This window comes from Musca vetustissima, unplaced genomic scaffold (assembly GCF_032173495.1).
Source record: "Musca vetustissima isolate MV318-11 ecotype Yass unplaced genomic scaffold, APGP_CSIRO_Mvet_v1 utg20142, whole genome shotgun sequence".
Taxonomy (NCBI): domain Eukaryota; kingdom Metazoa; phylum Arthropoda; class Insecta; order Diptera; family Muscidae; genus Musca; species Musca vetustissima.
Genome location: NW_026882995.1, coordinates 230,976 through 258,839, shown reverse-complemented (window position 1 = coordinate 258,839; position 27,864 = coordinate 230,976). Strand labels below are relative to the sequence as shown.

General features: G+C 33.6%; 3 protein-coding genes across 3 annotated transcripts; 2 read left to right on the top strand and 1 right to left on the bottom strand.

Annotated features, from left to right (window-relative positions):
- The first annotated feature begins 476 nt into the window (after positions 1 to 476).
- LOC133329741 (protein lethal(2)denticleless) lies at positions 477 to 3,661 on the top strand. Its single transcript, XM_061538208.1, has 3 exons — positions 477 to 544; positions 943 to 1,586; positions 1,775 to 3,661. The coding sequence occupies exons 1-3, from the start codon at positions 502 to 504 to the stop codon at positions 3,659 to 3,661; spliced, it is 2,574 nt and encodes an 857-aa protein (XP_061394192.1). The 5' UTR covers positions 477 to 501.
- A 2,159-nt stretch (positions 3,662 to 5,820) lies between these two features.
- LOC133329740 (lethal(2)neighbour of tid protein) lies at positions 5,821 to 10,759 on the bottom strand. The gene is made up of 2 exons (XM_061538207.1): positions 10,492 to 10,759; positions 5,821 to 7,163 (listed from the first exon to the last, which is right to left on the bottom strand). The coding sequence occupies exons 1-2, from the start codon at positions 10,544 to 10,546 to the stop codon at positions 5,821 to 5,823; spliced, it is 1,398 nt and encodes a 465-aa protein (XP_061394191.1). The 5' UTR covers positions 10,547 to 10,759.
- LOC133329727 (protein tumorous imaginal discs, mitochondrial) lies at positions 7,839 to 9,222 on the top strand. The gene has a single exon (XM_061538194.1). The coding sequence runs from the start codon at positions 7,839 to 7,841 to the stop codon at positions 9,213 to 9,215; it is 1,377 nt and encodes a 458-aa protein (XP_061394178.1). The 3' UTR covers positions 9,216 to 9,222.
- Positions 10,760 to 27,864: the final 17,105 nt, after the last annotated feature.

Below are 27,864 nucleotides of genomic sequence, written 5' to 3'. Positions count from 1 at the left end.
GACCGTTAACTTGCTTTGTTTACGAATGAAGCCGTATGCATAAACTCCGATATGTTCGTATTGTTTAGAAAGAGGATAGAAATTGTTTAAAGGAAAGTGAGTGAACCAGTAGCCGTATCGGCAGAACGCCATCAAATAGCGCTTCATGGCCAGTGCTGCCAAGTTAATACATTATCTTAGGTGATGCCAGTATTTCTTCTTACAACGGCGTCCGTATGGTGGCACTTCACGTGTTATCATTTTTCCCGTGAATAGCATGATGTGTTATCAATGCATTGTGTGAGACGATATCATTTTTTATCGACGTCTTTTGACAGCGCGGTCTTTTTTCTCTACTACGCCAGCATCTGTCAAACGTATGTGTTTTTCTTCATTCAAAAGTTTCATATTGATCAGTGAACATGAATACCAATTTCGTTGCTGTGTAGAAAAACCAACAAACAAATTAGTAATAATTAATAATTATTTTATATAAAAAATAATAACAAAATAAACAAAACAATGAATTATGTACAAAGATATTTTAAGAGACAGCAGGGAGAAGGTGAGTGGTGTGGAAAAGAAAAATAAAAATTTAATTGGTGCAAGTGAAATAAAACAATGTTGTTGTAGTATTGGTGTTGTGTTGGTTCATGGGAATGATGGTGGGGGGTTTGTGGTGACTAGAATAACAACAACAAAAGTATATTTTGGCGGTTTAATATTTATTTTGGCTCCAAAACTCCCCACTTTCTAGTAAACAAGGCGGGAAATTTTGTGCGCCAAGAAAAAAAGTGGTGATGATGGACAGATTAAAAGGCCAAAAAAATAAATAATTGTGAAAAAATGTAAAAATTGTGGACCAAGTGAAGCAGTGCTAATTATTTTGTTGATGTTGGAAAAATATGCTGGTAGTGCATTTTTCATTATGTTTTTAATTGTGTTCTTTTGCGTTCTTTATAGCCAATGACCTGAGCTATGATTTTGCGCTGAAGCGTTTATGTGTGGCCAAAGAGGATAGCTGGCGTGGCATACAACCATCGAATTATAGCTCGGATTTTAATCCTGAACCACCAATATTTGCTGCTAAATTTGCCAATTGTGATGGCTATCGTCATATGTTGGCCATTGCCAACGAGGATGGAAAAATCGCCTTGCAAGACACCACCCAGCGGAATTATGAAGCTGAAGAGAAGTCACTGACAGCACCACAATGCCATTACAATGCTGTATTCGATTTGGAATGGGCTCCGGGACAAATGCGTTTCATATCTGCATCGGGAGATCACACCGCCCGCCTCTGGGAAGTTACAAATAGTGAGATTGTTGGCATACGGCCATTTGTGGGCCACACCAGATCGGTGAAAACGGCAGCATTCCGTAAAAATGATTCATCAGTATTTGCAACAGGCGGTCGAGATGGTGCAATCATAATATGGGATACTAGGGCAAATCTAAATGTGGATATGACACCAAGAGCGGACAACTGCATTTACAGTGGGCATGTTGGTGGACCCGGGACACCGGTATCGCAGCGTAAACGTTCGCGTACACCAAAAATGCCACCAAACACAACGTCAAGTAGTATTACAGGATTAGCATTTCAAGTGAGTATAAAAATAGTTTGTTTCTTCCACACATAATTGGCCCCCTACCGTAGAATTTTATGCTGGTGCATATGACAGGCATGCATTTGCATGTGCTTAATATGATTTATGAATGTGTATTCTGATTTGTGGCCAATTATATTTTTTTATATTTGAACAAGATTTTCATTTTTGTTTTTGATTTTTAGGATGAAAACACATTGATCTCTTGCGGAGCTGGTGATGGCATCATTAAAGTCTGGGACCTGAGACGTAACTATAGCACCTATAAAAAGGAACCTCATCCCAAATATAGTCTGCCATATGCGGGCACCTCCACCTTTAAGGGCTTTACAAATTTGATAGTCGATGAACCGGGATGCCGCCTTTTCGCCAACTGTATGGATAACACCATTTACTGTTACAACCTCCATTCGTATTCACCAAAGCCTTTGGCTCGTTATCGCGGCCTTTTAAATAGTACCTTTTATATTAAATCTTGCCTTAGCCCTGATGGCCGGTATCTGCTAAGTGGCAGTTCTGATGAAAAGGCATATGTATGGAATTTAGATTACCCCGATGAACCATTGGTGGGTTTGTCGGGCCACACAGTGGAAGTAACATGTGTAGCCTGGGGTTCAACACATGATTGCCCCATTGTGACATGTAGTGATGATGCCCGTCACAAGATATGGCGTATTGGACCCGAAGAAATTTCCGAATCCGATAAACAGGAGAATTATCGAGGCCATGCGGAATATGTTATGAAATTTACCAAGCCCACAAATCATTCGGCGTCCACCCACAAGTATAACTTAAGAGAATTGGAGTCAACACCAAGATCCTTGAAGCGGCTGGTGGAACAAAATGAACGCACACCAAACACAGTGGAAAAGGTGGCCACCAAACGTAGTTTCCTTGAAATGTTAGGTGCTGCTGCAAATAATCCAGATGCCGTTGATGGCGAGGATGGTTTGCAGGAAAATAAACGGCAAAAAACTTTGGAAACCAGAGGTCGTCGACTTTTCAGTCCATGTCCGTCCACCTCAAGTTCTGTGATTGCAAGTACCTCCATGGGTTTGGCGGCACGTTGCTTACAAAAGCAGCTGACTTCAATACCTGAGGAAGGAAATTCGAGTATTTGTAGCCCTCAAATAGCCAATGATGTTACAAACAATGATTCAAATCAAGAGAATACACAACAATCGGCTGTTTTAAATACCCCACCGTCCAGTATTGGTATATCGAAAATATTCCCCTTAAATCAGACAACTCCATCACCTTTGGCCGAACGGAAGCCGGTGCTAGATACGAATCTCAATGCTGCTTCCTACACCTCACCACCGTCGACAAGTCAACAGGCAAATGCGGGACAATCATCCTCCTCCGTTTCATCTATGATATATTCGCCCACCTCTAATTTACCAAATTATGTGCTGGATGGCGAAGCACCACATTTGGGTATTATGTCACCGAAACGTAAAATCAAAGAAAAAGTTGATTGGCTGACGAAGATGCGTAAACAAAAGTTGTTGTCCTCATGTCGTGGTACAACACTGTCGGAGAAAATGCAGGATTCCATGAACACAGGTCAGGTGAATGAATCTACAGCTGGTGCGGGTGGAGGTGGCGGTGGTGGTCCAGTGGCTGCTGTTGCTTCACCCCGCCTGCAAAGTTTAAGACAATCCGAAAGTAGTCCCAAATCTACCACACCTCGACGTAGGCTATCACAAAATCACAATCATCATATGTCGTCTCCATCCTCACCCCACTCACAACCCAGAACGCCTACGTCAAGTAGAAGAAATAGTGAGACGACGTTATTACGATTTTTCAGTATTCAATCCGCGCAAAATGCATCGCCAGCAGCATCAGCAGCTAACAATCAAGATGCAAGGAATTCATCAACTTCAGCAGTATCTAGTAGTTCTGTTTCCTCGGCAGATGTTGGAGAAATGAGACCATTATCGCCAATACCATCCGCCACAATACAGCCAGCAAATACCAATCCTGCGTCAAGTGCCCTTATCTCTAATACAACAAATAACCCAACGACTGCATTACCTGCCACAGCTGCCACAACATGCACTGAATGATGACTGAGTACTTGAATTTGCTCAACTACACACAACTTTCCTATATTCAAGTTTTTTCACTTTGCTTAAATTATTTTTTTTTTCTTTTTACATCTAGTAGTAGTTTTTTTCTATTTTTTTCCATTGCTATTATTTTGTTTTATTAACAAATGTTGTTTCGCCTTAGTTCTTTTTCTCGAATCTCGATTACGGTAGAGGGGTTTCCAATTTACCACCGATTTCTAAACACTTGTTTGTTATAATAACAAGTTTAAACAAAAAGTTGGAGGCCTGTCAGCCGTATGAGAGGTGATAAATTTTCTTTCATTTTTTTATTTCTTATATATGGGCGTTTATTGTTTTTAGTTTTTAAATTATTTAGTTTGTAAATGAATTAGTTTTAAGCTATCTCAAAATAAGTGATTTTTTATATTCATATAAATATAATCCCTCCCAACTGCATAAGCAGTAAAGGAGGGCGACTATCAACATAGTTTTCTATTTCGAAAAAATTGGCAACCAATTTTTGGAAATTTTGAAAGCTAAAAGCGCACTGCCTCTATTCTCTGTGAAAAAATTCTGCTTCTAACACAAAACACAATAAAGACTTATAAATGTATTTATAAAAAAAAAAACTAGAAAGAAAATAAATATATGGTTGTTTTGGATTAAATCAAGTCCATGGAATAGGCTACAAATTGGATTGACTTTTAGACAAACTAATCTTAAAACAAAATACTCGCAAACAAATTAATTATCTAAAGAAGCTATTTTATGCATTTTATACAGCTTGACTAGTTTTTTTAGATATAAACATATTTAGCAATAAATGAACAATCATTTTGATGTACAAATATTTAGTATTTACAAATGAACAGCTGCATGTGAAAGCTCCTACCTACTCCCCCAAAAAAGGCTATTAACAATAAAATAAAATATAAAAACAACAAACAAAATGAAATGAATTTTCTTAAACCACCAGGGTCCCACACAAGAAAAAATGGGACCTTCGGTACTGAGAATTTTTTTGTATAGAAAAAAATGGGACCTTTGGTCCTGACATTTTTTTTCTATAAAAAAATGGGACTTTTGGTCCTGAAAATTTTTTCTATACAAAAAATAGGAACTTGGGCCTGAGAATTTTTTATAGAAAAAATGGGACTTTTGGTCCTGAGAATTTTTTGCTATAGAAAAAAATGGGACCTTTGGTATCGAGAATTTTTTTCTATAGAAAAAATGGGACCTTTGGTCCTGAGAATTGTTTTCTATGGAAAAAATGGGACCATTGGTACTCAGAATTTTTCTATGAAAAAAATTGGAAAAATTGGAATTTTTCTATGAAAAAAAATTGAGTCTTTGGTCCTGAGAATTTTTTCTATGGAAAAAAATTCGATCTTTGGTCCTGGGAATTTTTTTCTATAGAAAATAATTGGACATGTGACCCTGAGAACTTTTGTCTATAGAAAAAAATAGGACATGTGACACAGAACTTTTTCTATAGAAAAAAAAAAATTAAAGCTTTTGTCCAGAGAATTTTTTTTATGGAAAAAATTGGATCTTTAGTCCTGAGAATTTTTTTCTATGGAAAAAATTGGACCTTTGCTCCTGAGAATTTTTCTATGAAAAAAATTGGAATGTGGTCTTGAGAATTTTTTCTATGGAAAAAATTAAGCCTTTGGTCCTGATTTTTGTCTAATTTTTTCCATTGGAAAAAATTCCAAAGTCGAAAGTTCCAATTTTTTTCTATAGAAAAAAATTCTAAGGACCAAAGGTCCAATTTTTTCCTATAGAAAAAAAAACTCTGGATCAAAGGATCCATAGAAAAAAATGAAACTTTCGACCTAAGAATTTTTTCCAATGGAAAAAATTAGACCTTTGTTTTTCTTTAGAAAAAAATTCGACCTTTCGTCCTGTGATTTTTTTTCTTTAGAAAAAAATGGACAATTGGTCTTCAGAATTTTTTTCTATACAAAAAAAATGGACCTTTGGTCCTGAGCATTTTTTTCTATAGACAAATTTTGACCTATGGTTCTGATTGACTAAACCTATAAATGAAAACAATTTGCATTTAATTTTTTCTAAAATCGTAAAGCTTTTATTGGTCAATTCTGTTTTTGATTTTTCTTAATGACAAAATGTTAACTTTTTTCTCTTTTGAAAACTAAATTTGAAAAAAACCTCTAATTATGTTTTTTACTCTTGGGACCATTTGCCTTGGCACTTGCTGCTACTGAACCATTAGCAGCGTTCGCTTTTTGTTGTTCCTGGTGTTTACGTACCGTCTCACTTTGATTGATGGTCTTAAACATGGAACGGGCCACACCGAGCAGTAAAATCAAATGACAAACATGTAAAACATACGACGAAAAGTTTGTACTTGGATAGGTGTTCCAACAGTATTCGATGAGTCCCAAGAGTAGATAACGAGTACCCAAACTAAATTCAGCTGACCATGCTAAGTAGGGCAGCGAGTGGAAATACCAAACATAGAATTGGTAATGCAGGGAACGGGCACATAAAACACCAATGAAATTACACAAAAAGAATGGCAACAAAGCCAGTTGGGTACATTGGTCAAAATGTATGGAGACTTTGTCGTCGGAGGGTTTGGGTTTCGTTTCAGCTTTTTCTTCCTTTACTTTTGGAGGGGCCTTCAAACCAGATGCCTTTTGCAGACTTTTCTCAAAACTCGATAGGAAAGCCTCTTGATCTGGGGTTAGTTTTTCTTCATCCTCCACTAGGGGTTTGGTTTCAGGAGCCGGATTCTTAGCCTTGGTAACTTTGTTTTCTTTCAATTTCCGATTTTGTTCATTGAGTTGAGGTTGCAGCATATCCTGCAAAGCCCTTAGGCGGACATAATTCTTAAAATATTTTATTGTGGGATTGGCAAAGACAAATATCAGCAACAAATGCAATCCCAGCAGGCTTAAATGAAAGAATTTATTCTCAAAAAATTCTCTGGGCAGAAATCTATAATTCACAGTCCATTTATGTTCGAAAACACGTCCCAAATCAAAACTTCCCTTTATATATGACCAAGGATAGGTTAGGAGGAAGGGTAAACCAATCAGCAATTGTAAAACGCCACACACTGCCAATTGTATAACAGTTTTTACCATGCCCAAATTTATAATGTAGAATGCCAATAGTGCCGGTGCAAACAGCAGGATATTCATTTTACAGCCAACACCAAGACTGAAACAAATGCTGCCCCATGTCCAGCGACGATCCAAAAATAAGTTGAGGGCAGCATAAAGGAAAAGTATGGCCACGGGATCATTGAAAAGTCTTAGCACATAAATAGAGTGTATACGATAGGAGGTAAAGGCACTTATAACCAAAACATAAGGTGGCACCTTACGACTCTTACTGTAGAGGCGTAGAACCAACCACATTTGCAGTAAATAGATGATGCAGAAGATATACTGGGCCAAACGAATATTTTCTCCATGTGATGTTAGGAAATATAATGCTGAATAGATGTAAACAAAGGCCGCGGGATACACTAGGGGGCCGGTGTCACCTGGAAAATAAAAAATAACATGAAAAAACGAAAAATTCTCAGAACCACAGATCCAATTTTTTCTATAGGAAAACATTTCCGAAATTTTCACGACTTATCCAAATTTTCTATTTAAAAAAATGTTATACCTCAGTTCCAATTTGCTTCTATAGAACAATTTTTCATAACGACAAATCCAATTTTTTTATAGAATAAACTGCAAAAACACGCAGTTATTTCTTTATAAAAAAATCACTGACAGGATCCATCTTTTTTCTATAACAAAAAAATCACTGGAAACAATTTTTCACACGAACGTATCATTCTTCTCTCAGAAAAACTACATATCAAGTAATAAAATTATACAAACAAATCTATTAAAATATTATATTTTATAAATATTTACTATTTTCAATTCTTAATCCAATTTTCCATCATAATAATCACACATTTTCTCTCCTTTATCTTTAATTCAAAGCCATTACCCAACATAACGCCCCTGATTGTTGGTGTAAAAACGCCCTTCTCATAGAACAATCACTTTACTGTGAATGCATTACCCAATTTGACACATTCTACCGCTATTGTGAATTGTCACATTGAACAGCATGCGAGTTACGGCATTTCATCAGCTGATAATTGTGTGAGAAACTTTTCGGGGGACAATTTCGAGAAAGAAAATTTATTGTTGCCAAAATGATAACGTGTAATCGCCTCAATTTACATCTATTACGAAAAGTATCAATTAAAGGTATACCCGCACAATCCTTGCTGACCGCCAACGGCAACAATGTTCGCCAAAATCAGTCAAAACTTTTAACGACAATTACATTTGCTTCGACGACGGCAACAACAACACCGATCCACAGAAATCAACTGAGTTATCAGGGAAGTCATGAATGTCAGCAGCGACGTAAGTTCCACACAACAAATTATTTGAAGGCAAAAGACTATTACCAAACATTGGGAGTGGCCAAGAATGCTTCGGCCAAGGAAATTAAAAAGGCCTATTATCAACTGGCAAAGAAATACCATCCCGATACAAATAAAGAAGATCCCGATGCTAGCCGTAAGTTTCAAGAAGTTTCCGAGGCCTATGAAGTTTTGAGTGATGATACAAAACGTCGTGAATATGATACCTATGGTCAGACCACGGAAAACATGAACCGCCAGGGTGGAGGCTTTGGTGGCCACGGGCCTCAAGGTTTTTCACAGAACTGGCAATTCAGATCAACAATTGATCCTGAAGAATTGTTCCGCAAAATTTTCGGTGATGGCAACTTCCGTTCAAATGCCTTTGACGACTTTGCCGAGTCTCAATATGGATTTGGACGTTCCCAGGAGGTGGTAATGGATTTATCATTTGCCCAAGCTGCTCGTGGTGTCAACAAAGACATCAACGTCAATGTGGTTGATACTTGCCCCAAGTGTAGTGGTAGCAAATGTGAACCGGGTACAAAACCTGGACGTTGCCAATATTGTAATGGCACCGGTATGGAAACTATTTCCACCGGCCCATTTGTTATGCGTTCCACTTGCCGCTACTGTCAAGGTACCCGTCAATACATTAAATATCCCTGTGCTGAGTGTGAAGGTAAAGGTCAAACGGTGCAAAGAAAAAAGGTGACAGTTCCTGTACCCGCTGGTATTGAAAATGGACAAACCGTACGCATGCAAGTGGGCAAGAGGGAATTGTTCATTACGTTCCGTGTCGAACCGAGTAAATACTTTAGACGTGATGGTGCTGATGTGCACACCGATGCTGTTATCTCATTGTCCCAGGCGGTTTTGGGTGGAACAATACGTGTGGAGGGTGTCTACGAGGATCAGTGGCTGAATATTGAACCCGGCACCTCATCACATCATAAAATCTTCCTTAAAGGAAAGGGTCTTAAGCGTGTCAATGCCCATGGGCATGGTGATCATTACATAAATATTAAAATAGAAATTCCAAAACATTTAACCAAAGAACAAAAAGAACTAATGCAAAAATATGCTGAATTGGAGACGAATACACCGGGATCGGTGCATGGTATTACGAAACGAACGGATGGCAGCAAGAAAGCAACGTAAAGTATAATTCAAACAAAAATCCTTATATAATGGTTCCTTCTTACAAACATTTTAAAATTTTATAGATCTTCGGATTCGAGTAGCAGCTCGTCAACATCACAACAACAACAATCAGCTGAACAAGAAAAATCCAGTGGAACAAAAACAGAGAAACCATCTTCAAACACCACCACCTCATCATCAAATGACAAATTAGATGATAATGAAAAGAAAGATTCCGGTTTCTTCTCTAAATTGAAATCAATGTTTAATTGAAGTAGTTCGAATGAATATGTGCGTGTTTCCCTAATAGATTTTTTTATATTCTCTTATTTGTTGTAATGTTGTCAGGCAAGGATTCTGTTTTAGAGCAGTACAAGCTAAACACATTGCTTAAGACCTCTTATTATTTTTACAATCTAGTTTTAATTGTATATGAAAAACAAAACACAAAAACCGTTATGTTATCTAATTGTTAGTTATTTTAATTTGTAAAAAAATAACAAATAAAACAAAAGAAATACAAAACAAGAAACAAATGAAGAGTTTTCAATAAGACTGGGGGAAACATTAAAAAAAGTTGGAAATTCAAGATTTTTTAACTAATTAAAAAAATGTACTAATTTTTTATCTATTTTTTAATAAATAATTAAAAAATTTTTATATATATTTTTAAACAAAACGGTTTTTAAATTTAAAAAGTCAGAAAATATTGGTAATTAATTATACAATTATTTAATAAATTATTGTTTTAATTGATGAAAATAATTTGTTTTCTTAGAATATCTCCACAAAAATACACCATTTTTAAATGGTGATCCAAAATATATAAACTAAATAATCAATATGTATAAATTCAAAAGTTGTTCAAATATTGACATCTAGCTAAATATTTCAAAATTTAAAGAAATTATGGTTATATAACCAAAAGGGAATTGAAGTGGATTGTACCCTAATTCATATTTTGATATATTATTACTTCTAGGTATGTATACATTTAAAAACTTGTATTCCATACTGCAGGATATAAAAATAGTTTTCTAAAAATATTCCCTTCCTCTCAACTCAATCTACTACACTCCATGCTATTAAATAATAATCCAAAGAACCAAAAACAGCAACAAATGTTGCCGCAACATAAAGCATAAAATAGCGCACAACTTATCTATATATGTATATATAGTTCCTGTCAAAACGTAAACAAAAATAGAACAAGCTAGACACACATTTTTCGAAGACCTTCTGATGTCGTGGCCTATCCATAAAAATAGGAGGGAAAAATACTGATTTAACTCACCTCTCAGTTGGGCATAATCCGTTGTACCATTTAGGAATCCTTCACATTCTTGCATATATGCCTTCCAATCGATTTCCGTATATGGTACACGATTTACCACCAGCACATTTAGCACCAATTCAGCCAACAATATAAATACCGTGACAATGGGTAATGCGGCAGGATCGAATATTAGAAATTTCGCATATTCAAAGTTAATATATTTCTTATAGAAACGTTGAAAGAAATTCTGGCGTTTATTTGAACGTATGGGTGGTTTTGTGGACGTTGTTGGAGGCATTTTTTGGATTGGATTATTATTGCTCCATGGAAATATTAACCGGCACTATAACTGATTGATTAGAGTTGTGTTGTGTAGTTCCGTTGTGAACTAGTTCAATGGCAGTGTTCAAATGTTGGTATTCACCGAAAGGAACTTATTGGAACCAATGGTCATTCTTTGAATTTTTCATATATTTTTTTTAATTCCTATTTTAATGTAATATTTATATAAAAAATAATGAATTAAATACAATGGTTTAGTGTTTACATTAGTAAACAGCTGTAGAGCAGTAATGCTACAAAATCGTGTTTAGCCTATTGATATATAAAGCTGTCGGGCCACACAACAAATATAAAGCCATGACACATTAACAAGAGGTAGGTACAATTATTCAAGGTATTGTTTGGTAAATTTTCTATCAACCACATTAAATGCAAGGAAATCAATAGGATATTAACTGGCCATTGTTTCTGCAACAGCTCACTAGCTCGGTTTTGGAGTGGAATCTTCAGCTATGTGCGATATTTGTAATATTGAGGAAACCGCAGATCATATAATGCGGTGTACACACTATCATTTTTGAATGGCACTCTTGCCCAAATTTTGCTTGTTTGATAGTGTGGCCTCACATGTTTGTCATTCATCGGGCAACCACAAAAATATTTATGGTTGTTGGACAGTCAGTAATCGATAAAAAAGTTGACAGTCAAAAATGATAGTGTGTACACCGCTTAATGAATATTGAATGCCTAAAACATGAGTCCATCAGGAGCTCTATTAACGAGCTCAGTAGAGCAATATCAATGGAAGATTTCATCACCTGTTATGGCTTCGAGAAAATTCTGATAATCACTTCAATTTTGGTTCATGTAAACCTTTAGGCAGTTGGCCTTTTCCATGTCCTCGCTGTTTTGTTAAACGTCGTATACAAAATATGTGACTACATACACAGTTTTGAAAAATATAACAAAATATATCCGAAAATCGATTAGTTTGTGGATGAATTTTATAACACTTGTGAGAAGAAATGTATGATTTGTGAATGAATCAATATCTAAATCATATCCCAACTCGATTTTGAACAGAAAACCTGATATTCCATTCATTTTTATTCTGACATTATTGCCCATAAGGTAGAGGTGTCTTTTCTCCTTTTTGACAAAGCTACCCTACCTTGTGTAATTGTACCAGGCAGTAATACCTTGGAAAGTAAAAAATCACATATAAAAACAAACAACATGTGAAATCAGTTTAAAATTTTGGTACATTGTGTGAGGGTTGTATTCTTTCGGGTTTTATTCTTTCAGATTAAGAAAATAAACCCTTATTTGACCCTTAATCATAATTAAGTATTATATGTAAATCCACTTTAACATTTATCATGATCTAAATGCAAATGTCAAGACTTCATATTATTCTAATACTAGTCTAAACAGCGGGGATTTAATTGCTCGATTTTGATATCGTGTCGATTTAGAAGATATTGTCTAAACACGCCTTTAGGGACTCATGCGTTTTAAAATGCGTCGAAATAAATATGTCATATGAATCAACTGTTTACTTTTCGTATATTTATATTTGAAATTCATGATCAAAAAAGGTTTCTATTTATTAATTTCATAACAAACCAAGTTTTTTCTTTGTTTAAATTAAAATAAAACTATAAATATATCTATACTGTTAATCTGTAAAAGTTAATTTCAAAATTATGCGTGCAACAAATCACCACCTGAAGGTGTGAGAGCAAATTATTCATTGGGTTTTTGTTTTGCACTATTAAAAACCCTTAGAAGTTAGTGAAACAAAATATAACCATCAACAAGATCTCACTAAACGCTATATCGGTCAGCTGTTATCGTTGCCTTATCGCCAATAAAAGTTTTATTATTATTATCGTCGTCGTCATCGTTATCAATGACAGAGATAGACGAACGTCCTACTTGGACACACACATACAGAAATACACACCGAGCAAAAGAGAGCAAGGAGAGATGAGGAAGAGAATTGAATCGATGATGATGATGATTGTTTGCCAACGTAAGAACGAACCACATACCCAGCAAGTTGGCAAGCGGTGATAATGTTTGGCTGATAATGCACCCCGATTTGTATTTGTTGTTCGTCGTTAGTTGATTGTTTTCGATTTGTTTTTTTTTTTTGCTTTTGCTGGGCCATAAATCAATAATGTATTAAAAGCTGATAACACCGACAGAAAAGTTAATCATTTTCTTTTGTATTTTGAACACAGTCTGTTGTCTATCAGCAACTGTTACAGCTTTGCGGTTTAATCCATTAAATAGTGCACATATGGGTGATTAAAAAAATGTATGGAGGTAATTGCAAGGAATAAAAAAGAAATAATAAAACAATAAATACTGTAAAAAATGCAGCGATCATTGTATGTAAGAGAGGTCAATGAAGGGGCGTTGTGCGTCGCTTAGCATAGCATTATTGCCAGATTTTATACAATGAAGACTTTTACTACTGGAAAAAATAGGGGGGTCATTCAAATCACTTTTATGAATTTTCCAACAAAATAACATTCATAAAATACGGACTTATTTGTGTCCATTTTTTTTTAAATCTGCTATAATGTAAACAAGCTTTAATGTAAACGTCATTTTTAAATATATGGATTATATTGCTTTGAAACATATAACTATGCATATTTGTTATATATCGAAATGTAAACACACGTAAACGTATTAGGAAAAGGACAGATGTTTCATTTGTTGAAAGACATCAATGTAAACAAAGCATCAATCAGCTGATTAATAGAAGTAAATGTATATTAAATCAGTTGATTAATAGAATTAAATGTATATTAAAAAAACGAGCCATTTAAACAGTATACCGTGTAAATTTTAAAGATAAGACATAAAACATATAAAGAGAAGATACATTTGTGTACCACAAAGAAATTTAAAAAATTAATCTATATAATGTAAATTATAACGATAAGAGATATATAGCCTAAACACGCCTTAAGTATAAATTATATATCTTTGATCATGATGCAATAATAAGGTGATTTATCAGAATTCAAGTACAAATTACCCACTTTGACGAGACATCAGCTGCGCTAAATGGACTACCTATTTATTGTGCCATGCCTTTTCTGAATACAGAACATTTGTAAAAAGTTCGTAATTTAGATACCAGTAGGCCTATTCTGTAACCTTTTAACAACATTCGACATTGTTTATATTACAACAATTTCATTTGTATGTTTTGTTGTTTTTACAATAACAAAAGGAAATTAAACAATATCGAATGTTGTTAAAAGTTACAGAATAGGGCTACAGGTTGTTAAAAGGAAAATACGCTCGGTGTAAATATGACCAAATAATTTTTTAATTGATAAAAGTCTATAAGCACGTTTAGACTCAAATGTTAATTTTACATCGTATACATCATGGTACAAGGTAAAGTATCATTTTTCAGGAACGAAAAAATACACCTCTACGCTGTGGGCTATATTGTCCGAATAAATGTAAACAAATGCAGCAAGTCATTCTGTTCATTTGACATATATTTAAAATTTTACTAAAAATGCGAAAAATGAATGGAATGTCAGGTTTTCTTTTTAAAATCGAGTTGGAAATATGATTTAGATATTAAATCATCCACAAATCATACAGTTATCTTACCAAAGTTGTCAAACTCATCTGTAAACAAATGGATTTTTGTGTGAATTCTTTTTATATTTTTCAAAACATTATACACACCATGGCATAACAATACAAGGTAGTCTCACACAGTCAAATATTTTCAATTTTTTCATAAATTTGCTTTTGACAGCATTCAGCTTTCAAAATTTAAACGAAGATGTCTTCCTTCGAAATGTACGTAAATCTTGTGTCCAGTGGCAAAAAATTTTTGATTAATTTATATTTATTAATATTTTTAAGTTCCCTGCCTATAAAACCTAAAAATTTGTATTTATAGGTTTTATAGGCAGGGCAACATTCTTATTTAAATCTTGAGAACAATGTGGAGCTTTAGAAAAAAATATATTTTTTAATTTGTCGCAAATTTGCCAATCGCCATGCGTAACATTTTATGGAATTTATTTTTCATTTTATTTGAAATTGATATATGAGTTCCATATTAAGAAGGGTCGACATTATAAATTTCTTAAATGAAACTACCTTGTTACTAATACACACATTCGCATAACAAGCCACAATATGAATAAATTGTAAATTATAAATTGCTATGGCATACCCTGAATAATTGTACTATGGTAACAACTAGAGATTGTTGCCGAATAAAACATAACATCTGGTTATCTTTCTCTATGAGACTTTATTTGACATATATTAAATGGAATTGACAATTTAGATCTAATGGATTTACTAAATCCAGTACAATGTAAATGTACTACTATAATTTAAGATAAACATTTGTTTGTATGTATGTTTGATCTAATAGTACGTTTACATTTAACCCTTTGCATATATGTCAAATAAATCCTAATAAAGTAGGTTAACCGGGTAATAAGTTCTAATGTATAAGCCGTTTAAAACGGCATTTACGTTTACATTTAACCGGATTTAGTTAACCCAGTAGGTTTCAATTGTCAATTACTTTGCACATATGTCAAATAAATCCGCATAAAGTAGGTTAACCCGGTAAAAAGTTCTAATGTATATGTCGTTTTGCACAAGAACTTTTTACTGGATTAACCTACTTTATGAGGATTTATGTAAAATGTAAACGTACTATAATTAAGAGAAATTCCTATTTATACATGAATATCAGAGTAAATTTTTATATTTTTTACAATAAAAAATGAAGTCCTCTTATGTGTTTCCCCCTTAAACGCGCCTTAACTTGGCTTTGAAAAATGTAAATGAATACCGAAGAACGGCGTCAAAACTAAAACAGGACTCTGGTATTCCTTTATAAATTGACATTTAATAATTCGTAACTTAAACGAGTTAAGCCACTTCATGAGAATTTATTTGACATATATGCAATGGAATTGACAATTTAAATCCACTGGGTTAACGAAATCCGGTACAATGTAAACGTACTATCAAAAAAGCTCGCTATAATCATTGTATCTGTGTTTCCCTTGAAATTAATTAATCTTATTTGAATCTAATAAGAAAGGCCCCCCATCCGTTATGGCCTCTATTGGAATACATGTTTTTGATGATTCTGTTGTTGCTTGCTCGCTTGTTGCTGCTGCTGCTGATGGTGTGTACGTGAGTGTGGTTGTGTCGTAGATTTGTGGGGCTCTGCACTATGCTTCTTGTTTTAACATTGTTTTTGTTGTTTTATTGTTATTATGGGTATGGTTATGTGTGTGTGTGTTCGTGTGAGTGGCTGTGCCTCTGTGGAGAGAGAGAGGCCTTTTCGAATAATAAATAAAAACAAATGTTTTAGTTAAAGTTTGGTTACGGTCGGTTATAGAGCGGAGCGTGTACGTTGTTAAAAATTAAAATTAATATTTTTTTGTTTTTTATTTGTTGTAAATGTTTTCGTTGTTTTCATAGTTCTAAATAATTCTGTTATTATATGCAACAAAAATTCGTACCAATCCCCAACCCCGAAAGAAACAGCAAACTAATAAAACGCTAATTAACCAAAAAAATAGTGTAAACAATAAAATGCAAAAAATGTGTGAAACTAATTTAAATAAAATATAAATTTAAATAAATATATAATAGAATATATAATAATAAAAAATAATATAGAAAAATATTCAAAATAAAAAAAAAAAAAACAATTTATAATAAAATAAAATTTCATTTTTTTGTTTGTTGTTTATCAAATGAGGACAGTCAAAAAATAAAATAAAAAAAATCCAATAAATTAAATGGAGGCATATTAGGCCTTATTTTGTTGTTGTTGTCTTATATTATATTTTTCCGTTTGCTTTGTGTTTTGTTTTCAACATTGTTGTTTGTGCTCTTCATTTGTTTGTGTGACCAAAAAAAGAAAACAACAACAATACAATAAAATTGGAAAAAAACAGATTGTGTTTTGATTTGTTAATGCGGGCACTGCAATTTATGTTCGAAAACAAACCAGCCGATTCGTCGTTGTTTTGAATTTTTAGAAGTGAAGTGTTGTTTTTTTATTTTTTATTATACAAGACGGGTTTTAGTAAAAACACAAAACAAGAAATTTTTATAGAAAAAAAATCTATTTTAAGAATAATTAAGTGTATGAAAATACCTATTTTAGTATTTTTGCGACATTTGTTACTTTTTAAAAAAAAAAAAAAAATAATAATAATAATAAATAAATAATAATAACTGGAGTGTCATTCAAAAATCTAGAGCCAGACTTTCGTTGAACTGGTCGTACTTAAAAGGTACAATTATTGATTGAGCTAAAACAGCTGATTGAGGTGAATATTGAAACTATTCTGTGTCAAAATGTCAAACATATTCTGGTAATTGTTTTTAAAATGTAGTTTAGACATGTGATTTCATAATCGTGTAGTGTAAACAGAGTAAAACCAAACAGCTGACCAAACTCGACCTAGTAAAGATAAAAAAATTATTGTTTAAGCCTAAACAGCTGATACACTAGAATATTGAAAATTATTTTGCCAAAAGTTTCAAATCGATTTTGATAACAGTTTTTAAAATTTAATTAAAACTAAAATTTAATTATTTTAATTTAAGAATATCATGATCATAGTATAAACAAACAGCTGACCACAACTGACATTGTAAAGGGCATGACACATAAGAGCACGTCAGGCTTGGCATATGAATTTGGCTCTTTTTAATCTAAATGATTAAAGGAGAACTTAGAATATCTTTATCGTGTAGTGTAAACAAAGAATAAACAAACAGCTGATCACACTTGACGCTGTAAAGGTCAAAACACATAAGAGGACTTCAGGCTTGACATATGAAGGTGGCTCTTTTTTATTGTAAATGAATCAAGGAGTACGGTATCCAAAATCAAATCTGACTCTGATATTCCTTTATAAATTGGCCTTTTTATACAAGGACAATTTTAAAGGCCAGGCTTGAAGCCCTCTTATGTGTTTCCCCCCTTAAGAATGGTAAATTTATTTTTAAAGCTTAAACAGCTGATAGGCAAGAATATTGAAAATTATTTTGCAAAATCGTGTCAAATCGTTGAAGTGTAGAATATCATGATCGTGTAATGTAAACAAAGTATAAACAAACAGCTGATCTCACTCTACGTAGTAAAAAACATTTATTTGAGCCTAAACAGCTGATAAACAATAATATGTAAAATTATTTTGCCAAGATCGTTTATCATTTCTGATAATTGTTTTTAAAATTTTGTTTAAATATAAGCTATTTTAAACGTGCAATGTAAACAAAGTATAAGCATCAAACAGCTGATTGCTATGTTGTGTCTATCTAATATGGTTTTTAAGGCAAAACTCTATTAATTTATAATTTCGTTTACAACATAATCACCGGAGACACCTTAGAGTATTCTTCATAAATAAAATAATGACAATCGAATAAAAATCCATGCCGATTTAGGCAAGTCCGCCCTTTCAAAGTATTACTCTTATGGTGATTGATATTAAAAATCTGATATATCGGTGTACTATATAACCGTACCCATAAATATTCGTTATTTTGTGACATGTTTTACAACCGAATTGTCTGTAGTTTTGAACTTGAAGTTTGGTACCTCCCATTATTCGGTATTTTTGGTCAAGTTTCAGCAAGTTTTTTAACCTAATTGGTTATAATTTGCAAATTTGAGTTCTTTGGTTCTCATTGTGTGTTAAGTCTTACTTTCTATCAAAAAATTACCTTGGCCCTAGAGTAAGGTCAGTGTTTCCTGAGGGTAAAGATAATGAAAATCCCATCTTAAGACCAATAGCCTGGAAAGAAGAAGACCTATATTTATTTAACGAGAAATAAAGATATAGAAGCAGCAGCATTTTAATCTCTTCTACGTTACATTTACATTGGACTGAATTTAGGTAGTAAATCAAGTGGGATAAAACGACATTAGAACTTTTCACCGGGTTAGCCTACTTTATGAGGATTTATTTGAAATATATACAATGGAATTAAATATTTAAACCTACTAGGTTCTTCTGCATCAATTCAGCGATTTTCCTTTGCCAGGTTTTCAATCGTTTCTGTTTGGATAATTGTCATAGCATTCAGTCGAACCAGGTTACTCAGTCATATTAGTCATATTATCCTTAAAATTCACAAATCGTTTTGACTTCAGAACACCCCTTTTATCCACAGAGTGATCCAGTAAGAAGTTGTAATGTACATGCCGTTTTAAGTCATTATTTTTTTATCTAAAGTATGACTTGACATTTTTAATGGCGTATTTTTTATAACTATGTTAGATGTAAACGTAGCCATTGTAACAATTAACGCTTCTTCTAGTTCCTATACTATTTCTTAACAATACTAGTTCTACTATTATATATGCATATGAACAAACTTATTAAATTATAAGATCCCAACATCATTTCCATGTGATCAGCTGATCATGAGGATCAGCTGTTCTTCTTGGATTGAATTGAATGAGGAAGAATAGAATTGTTTATAAATTGAACATTACATATTTTTAAAGGATTAAAGCGGCATATACATTATAACTTTTTACCGGGTTAACCTAATTTATGAGGATTTATTTGACATATATGCAAAGGAATTGACAATTGAAACCCACTGGGTTAACGAAATCCGGTTAAATGAAAACGTACTAAAACCTACTTTAACCTACTACAATGTAAATGTATTATTTTCGAAAATATAACGATTTTTGCAAGGTCCATTAATAAGGTCCTCCAGGGAGACCACCTGGAAATCAGCTGCCTCTCAAGTTTGCTGTCAAAATCCATTATTGTGAATTGACTTCGTTTATGTAAAACGTAAATAAAGTCCAAATTTTTGACATTGGACGTGAGAAAAACCCGCTGGGTAACCTTATTATGAATGGATCTTGGATTTTTGTTTATAAGATATTAACTTTAAATGCAAATACGCCAAAATATTTGTAAATCAATATAATTGGTTTATTTAATTTAGATGAATTTCTGAAACCATTTATTATAAATTTTATCCTATAAATGAGTGTGTTTTAAATGTGTCATGTGTTTCTACTTTCTGGAACCCCCATTTCCAAGGGAAAATCTCCACAAAATTTCACCATATCTCTTCGTAATCCCCTTGTTTCTAATCTTTAGACAATCTTTTTAGATCGGAACCTAGAAATCGATTGCTTTTGAGATATACATCTTATCGTTGGTAAAAAAAGAAGCAAGAGCAACAACAACAATATGAATAATAACATTATTATTGTTGTTATTATTAATTTAATGTTTATGTTGTTTTGCAGTCAGTGGCAATACAGCACATGGCTGCTGACGGTTGCGGTGTTGTTGCTTCTGTAGTTTGGCCCGCTTTTTTTTAATCACAACAACACTAAATGATATGATTGAAATAAATTGTTTTTTTAGTTTGGTTTTCTTGTTGTTGTTGGATTTTTTTCGACAAAAATTTTGCCGGTTAGCGCGTTTTTCGATGACGAATAAGAAGAAGAAGACAAAATAAAGCCAAACAACAATTATAGTAAACAAAATTTGGGATGTGTGTGTGTGTGTGATTTGAAATACAGTGAAAACTGGCTGGTGTGAACACTGTATATAGAACAGAATTTAATGGACACAAACTTGTACAGATTTAACAGTACGTTTACATTGTACCGGATTTAGTTAAACCAGTAGGTTTCAATTGTCAATTTCATTGCCTATTTGTCAAATAAATCCTCATAAAGTGGATTAACCCTGCAAAAATTTCTAATCCAAATGCCGTTTAAGTCAACAAAAATAAAAACATGTGTTTTTATTGGGTCATCTGTCAAATTTTTTGTGGTAATATTTCTCATGGTTGGCAACATTGCAAAGTTGTATTCAATTTGACAGTTAATCTGATAGTCAGCTGCGCTTTAGCACTCATTTAGAGGACTCATTAAAAAGAGAGAGAGAGTAGACAAAAATGATACTGATTTAAAGATTTTACACATTTTGAGGGATTAAATATACCAAAAACTTTTGTTTAAAATGTATTGACATTGTACTGGATTTAGTAAATCAAGTGGATTTATATTGCAAATTCCAATTAAATAAAAAAACTCACATAAAGGAGGTGAAGCAGTAAAAATTTATAATTCAGGGAATTTTCTTTACCAGTTTCTCCATCATTTCCGTAGGTTTAATCGTCATAGAATTCAGTGAAGCCAGCTTAAAGGTAGTTATCTTATTCTTAATATCCATAATTCGTTCTGATTGCGGTTTTAGGGGTGAAACTTAGTCTTGTGAAAACTTAGGTTCTACTACTTCAGTTCTGTAAATTTTCTTTCGTCAAGTAAGATAAAAATTATTCTTTAATCTTATCCTCAATATCCACAAATCGTTTTGAATTCAGTAGACCCTTGATCCACATAGTATCTGTATAGCCAACGTATCTGATGGCTAACGTCATCTTATTATCCACAATTCGTTCTGACATCAATTGTATCGGTGCAGAAATTAGAACACCCTTGATCAGCAGAGTAAAACCCCACAGCTACAATTCCTCTATCCTTTGAAGATGTTTCCTCAAGACAATCTACCCAAGATACTACACTGTAAAAATACAAATATATACTAAAAACTTGGTCCCCAGATACTTTAGCTTCAATTCAGCGAATTTCCTTTGCAAATTTCTCAATCGTTTCTGTATGAATTCAGTTGTGTAGGCGCAAAATTCTGAACACTTTTGATCCGCAGTGTACACCACATGTAAATGAACCTATTAAATTATAATGTCAGGGAAAAGAATATCAGATGTTTCCATTTTCATGTGATCAGCTGATCATTAGTATCAGCTGTTCTTCTTGGATTGAATTGAATGAGGAAGAATAGAATTGAATGCTTTTACAAAATATTTTTGATAAAAAGATATACATAACATTTATAATTAAATTATTTTGTTTCCAAATATTTAAGTGGTTATTTATACTCTTTCGAGTTGAGCTTAATGATCTAAGTTTTGCAATGAAAAGGAAAGCCAGGAGAAGAACCTTACAAGGCAAAATTCAAATAACAAAAATTGATTTCAGCTGAGTACGGCTAGGACTCGAACCTAGGTCCTCGGAGCAACACAAATGTTGCCAGACCACTTAACGTTCTGAGCCATCAACACACTTCCAAGAACGGTTGCGCAAAAACATGTGTATACCATGGAAGAAATTGTAGGTGTGTGGATTAATTATCCATCGCCTGTTCCTAGAATAAAGACAAAAGTCGAACTTTTACAAATTTGAATTTAATTCGCATATGTAAGTTTCGCATCAGGGCGGAATAAATACAAGTTATCAACGTACGACCTTTGTAATGCCACATTGCCCAATATGCCTGATGAGCCGCTGAACCAACGGCGAAACGCGTCGCATAATGGTGGGTACGTAGGTTCTTCTCCTGGCTTTCCTTTCCATTGCAAAACTTAGATTATCAACCTCGACTCGAAAGAGTATAAATAATCACTTAAAATTACTTTGAAATAATCACTGCCCTAACAAGACAAAATTCAAATAACAAAAATTGTTTCCAAATATTTTTATTCTAAACATTCCAAATAATATTCACTTTATTTTGTACCCACTGTAAATTGTTTTTGTTAAGTTTTCGGTTGTTTTTTTTTTCAAGCCTATACTAGTCATTTTGTTTTTTTTTCTCAGCTAGATTATTTTTTTTTTGCTCGGGCAAACTCATAAAAAATATTTTGTGGAATATTTTTGTTGTTTTCGATGTTTCTTTTTTGGTTATGGAAAAAAACAAATTTGAAGCCAAACAAAACAGATTTTAAGCAAAATAACAGAAAAATAGCGAAGGAGTTTCTAGCAAGAAGTGGGGAAAGAAAGGTGTGGAATCTGCTACACAAATTACTCGAAAACAACTGCAATTCCGCGGGTTTTTTTAAGGAAAATGTAATTATGATTGATTTGGGAATAGGTTTTCAATATCTACAGGAATCTAAAATTTTTCAATATGATAGATAGATTTATGTTGTAGTGGATTTAGGAAATCCAGTGGATCTCTAAATTGGCAGTTTGCAATTACTTTTTCGATTCCATGATGCAATAATAAGGTGATGTATCAAAACAAAAACTTTTGTTGTTGTCTCGATCATCTGTCAAATTTTTTCATATAATATTTCACATGGTTGGCAACACTGCACATCGAATTCAAGTACAAATTATCCACTGTGACAGTTAATCAAGACATCAGCCGCGCTAAATGGTCTACCTATTCATTGTGTCATGTTCGATTTGAAGCTCTCATTTTAACTTTAAATGCAAATACGTCAAAGTCGTGTCGAAAAAATCAGGCCTTAATTTTTTTTTTGATAATTCGAATCATATATATATATATACATATATATTTGTATATTATTCACAACGCTAAAAGAAATATTCATCTGGTGAGGATATTTGCTCTTTTGTTTATAATAAACAAAATCTCATTTATTTTATAATAATTAATATATAATCCATTATTTATTCATTCACTTGATAAGACCAAAAGAATTTTAATCTTCCATGCGGAATTTAATTAAAGAAAAAAAAATAAATATGTTTTCCTATTAAATTGCAGGAATTGTCATGGAACATTAACGAAACCAAACACAATCTGATAAAAAAACACAGAAAACAAACAAGAAATAAATTATAAAGTTTTAAAAATAAAATTAAAATAAATATCTCAGACATATTCTTTAAATAAAATTAAATGTTTAAAATAGCCCACAATAATTTAAAATATTTTTTTCTGTGTGTGTTTTTTTAGTTAATATATATAGAGTGTTATAAAAAAAATATTTATGCAAACAATAAACTAATTTAACATAGTTTTGATGCTAATATTATTTTTCAAAACAAAAAAAAAAGTGTTGAATAAATAAAACTAGTGCAAAAAAACATGAAACAAACAAAATAATTTTGTTATCAAAGCTGACGAAAAGAGAAAGAGATTAAAAGAAAAGAAATTGAAAAAAAAAATAAATTATTGTGTCTGGAGGCGGAATATATAGTGTTCCAGATCTTTTTGTTAAATGTGGTAAGTAAAAGAATTTAAAAAATATTTATATTTAATTATCATAAAGTAATCTTAAGTTTGAGAACCAAAAACCATATCTATAGAAGGTTTTATTATATCTAAATGTAATATCTCTAGAAGACGATAATGATGATGAAGTCTATCAAAGTTTCTAAGTAAACTTGATGATAAATAAAATTTTACATTATAATAATGAAAATGCAGTGTCCTTCAGCACGCATTTGCTTTCATTAAATCAGATTATCCTACCTTAATTCAATGGTTACCATTTGAATCTACTACATTATTACACGACCAATACTAGACGAGGATCTTGCTTCTCATAAGTAGTACCTAAACTCAATTTAATTGCAATAAAATCGCGATGCAATCACTCGGATTCGATCCTCAAACTTGTCGCATGGTGGCAAGATTTCTGAAGGATCGAGTATTCCGTGTGAGAGTGGAAGATAAGATGTCTGAACAGAGAACGGTCAAAACAGGGGTACCACAGGGATCACTGCTAGGACCAGTTCTATACAACCTGTTCGTATGCGACATACCGGAGCCGCCTGAAAGAGGGCTGCTATTGACGTACGCTGATGATGTGCTACTTCCGCTACGAGGCCGTCTTGGAAGCACTGTGGAAAGGAGATTGAATGTGTACATGGAAACACATCACAACTACTTCAACAAATGGGGACTTAAACTCAATGTTGGAAAGTGTAGTTTTCAAGGGCAAACCCAAGTCCAAAGAGCTTCAGAAAATACATTCCAACTATAAAGTTTGGTAATGAATTCATTGGAATGTCAGACATGATGAAATATCTTGGAATCATCCTGCACGAAAGGTTCGACTTCTGTCGCCATGTGGATTATGTGCTTTCAAAGGCCAAAAAGATGAACTTTGCCTATCAAAGGCTCTTTCGAATGAGAGGAGGACTTTCTTCGGAGGTAAAGTTGCTAATATACAAGCAAGTGATTCGTCCCATCATCACCTACTCCTTTGCAGCGTGGACAGACATATCGTCTGCCCAGATGGAAAGGATTAGAATATGGGAGAGAAATATATTGGCATCATGCGTAGGAATGAGACCAACACTGCATATCAATGGGATATATAGACGTCCGGCTAATAGGAACATCTACAATGCATTCGACTTCAACCGAATCGATGTCTGCATGATGAAATATGACCTCAACTTTTTGGAAAGGAGTCAGCTTGTGGAAAATGGGATAGTGGAGCGATACCTGGAGTGCAACGAGAAACTCCACTCCATACTTGGAAGGAAACACCTCCCTCCTGCAGCTTTGCTGAAGCTGCCAGACGGAGGAATCCTTTACGACGAAGAAGGCCGTCTGATGTACTATCATCGGAGGTATCATAGATTTGACGCCAATATTGAGCCTGTATATAGCACAGCTCAATAAAAAGAAATTGTATAAAATTGTAGTTTTAAGGAAGTTAATTTAAGTTTGGCCTATTTTTTAAAATTTTAAGGCACGTAAAGTTTGAAGATTATGTACAATTACTAGATTGTTTGTATGATTAATCGTCATAGCATTTAGTAGAGTCATATAAAAGGCAGTTATCTCAGACACGTTGTAGAGCCAGATTAAAGGCAGTTATGTCAGATACGTTTGTGGCTGGCATTATCTTATTGTCCACAATTCGCCCTGACTTTAGATATATCGTCGTAGAAATTACACACTTTGTACACTATCTCTTGAAGAGAAATGATCCTAATGGTCATCATTTGGCGGAAAGAAGAAGTTGGTGTCTACTGGATGGCTTAACATCACAAAATAAAATAATCCTGGATGCTAAAAATAATGTCGCCATTCCGCTTTTATGAATGTGGTCAGCAAATTTCCTTAGTCATAGCATTCAGTGAAGCCAGGATAAAGGCAGTTATATTATTCTTAATATCCACAATTCGTTCTGAAATCAGGTGTATGGGTGTAAAATTTTGAACATTTTTGTGTTCATGATGATTTTACTACTTAAAATAGATATGGATACCAAAAATAATGACTCTATTCGGATTTTATGGCAAAAACGGTGGGCCATTTAATTTCCGATTCTTTTTCATCAGTTCAGAGATTTATTTTATAAGTTTCTGAATGCTTAATCGTCATAGCTATCATAGGAAGGCAGAGTAAAGCTGGTGGCTAACTTTGTCTATTTTTGTTCACAAATCGTTTTGCCTCCAGTTATACAGTTGCTGAAATCAGAATACCCTAGATCCGCATAGTAAACACCCGCCGCAACTCCACTATATTTTGAAGAGGTAACCTTATGATCATTTGCCCAATTATCTCTGATCCTAGGTGGCTAATATCATATTATTATTCACAATTCCAGTTTCCGTTATACAGCTGCAGAAATCAGAACACCCTTGATCTGCAGAGTACAAGTCCGCGTCTGCAACTACTCTATACCTTGAGGGGAAACTTCATGATCATCTGATCAAAAGGATTACACTGAAGGTGTGCTGATTCATGTTGCTTCGTTGCGATACGAATAAGTTTAAAAAGGGACGATCGGTAATAGTTTCGGTTCTTTCGTTCTGGCTACTGTCGTGTAACTCTGATCTCGTTTATTGCGTTCCTATTAAACGACTGGTTCATAAACGATCGGTAATACATTTTGTTCTTTCGTTCTGGCTACAGTCTAGAGGTGTGCAACGAAAAAATTCTCAGAGAACGAATGAGAAACCGCCATATGAAATGACTTACTAAAATATAACACAGAGAACGAACTTTTTTATACATGTAAACAAGGGCACCAGTTCCCATGGTTGAACAGGGCTACTACAGTCGTTTAACTTTGCTCTCCTTTATTGAGTTCCCTTTAATCGACTGGTTCATTGGGACATCGAACCACATCAGGAATGTTATCTCGTTGCAACTCTAAAGAATACCCGTAACCAACAGATCACAACCCTTCTGCTGCAAATCCATTATGATGGAACTTCAGCCACTGAATATGGCTGCCTTGGACGATACTACAGTCGATACTACATTTGGTATTTTAGGGATTTTGAGCAGGTTTTTCAACTGAATTTGAATTTGGGTTCTCATCTGGTAGAGAATCAACCTATCAAAAATTTTGAATATTTACCGAAGTTTCGGGGTAGGCCACATATTATGATATATTTGGTATTTTGGGCACGCTTTTTAACCAAATTGCCTCAAATTCGATATTTCGGATTCACATCGAGTGTAAAATCGTCCAACCGAAAATGATGAAATCGGTCTATGTTTTGGTATAGACAAATTCAAACAAAAACCGCATGTACACTAGAACTTTTTCACCGGGTTAACCGACTTTATGAGGATTTATTTGACATATATGCAAAGGAATTGACAATTGAAACCCACTGGGTTAATGAAATCTGGTTAAATGTAAACGTACTAAAACAAATTCCGTTTGCTAGATAGATTGAAGCTTGGAAAATCAAATTGCCCAGGCGAAGAGACCCAGGATTGTTTCACACTCCTCTGAAACTTTTCTTCCGTTCGCCTCAAAACTTCTGCTCTGGGAATTTCGTCATTGTTTTTGATTTTTTTTTCTGTTCACTTAGAAACAAAAACATGTTATTTTTTCACACCATATATTTTTTAAAATGATTGTCAGATTACACAAAAAAAAAAGATTTATTTTACACCTCCATAGTGATAGCTGACATAAAAATAAAAAAAATCTTGCAGATAATGACTGATTAAAGTCGGCATATAGTCGTCGTTGTCGCTTGAAAGACGACAGACGGTTAATTTGCTGATACGTAAAGTACATTCCACATACATATGTTGATAATCCGTGAATATGTTTTCGTTTTTTTTTCATGCCATTTGTTCCGCAAACAAATTAATTTACTTGTTTGCAGCTCTGTGTGTGGATTTTTAGGGAGATAAAAATAAATTGTGTACTGCTATGATAATGGTGATAATTTCTTTCGAAAAGTTGGAAGAACTTGCTCAATTTAATTTCAATAAAATCGCGACACTCCGAGTCCGGACCCCCCGTCTCTGATTCCTTTAGCGA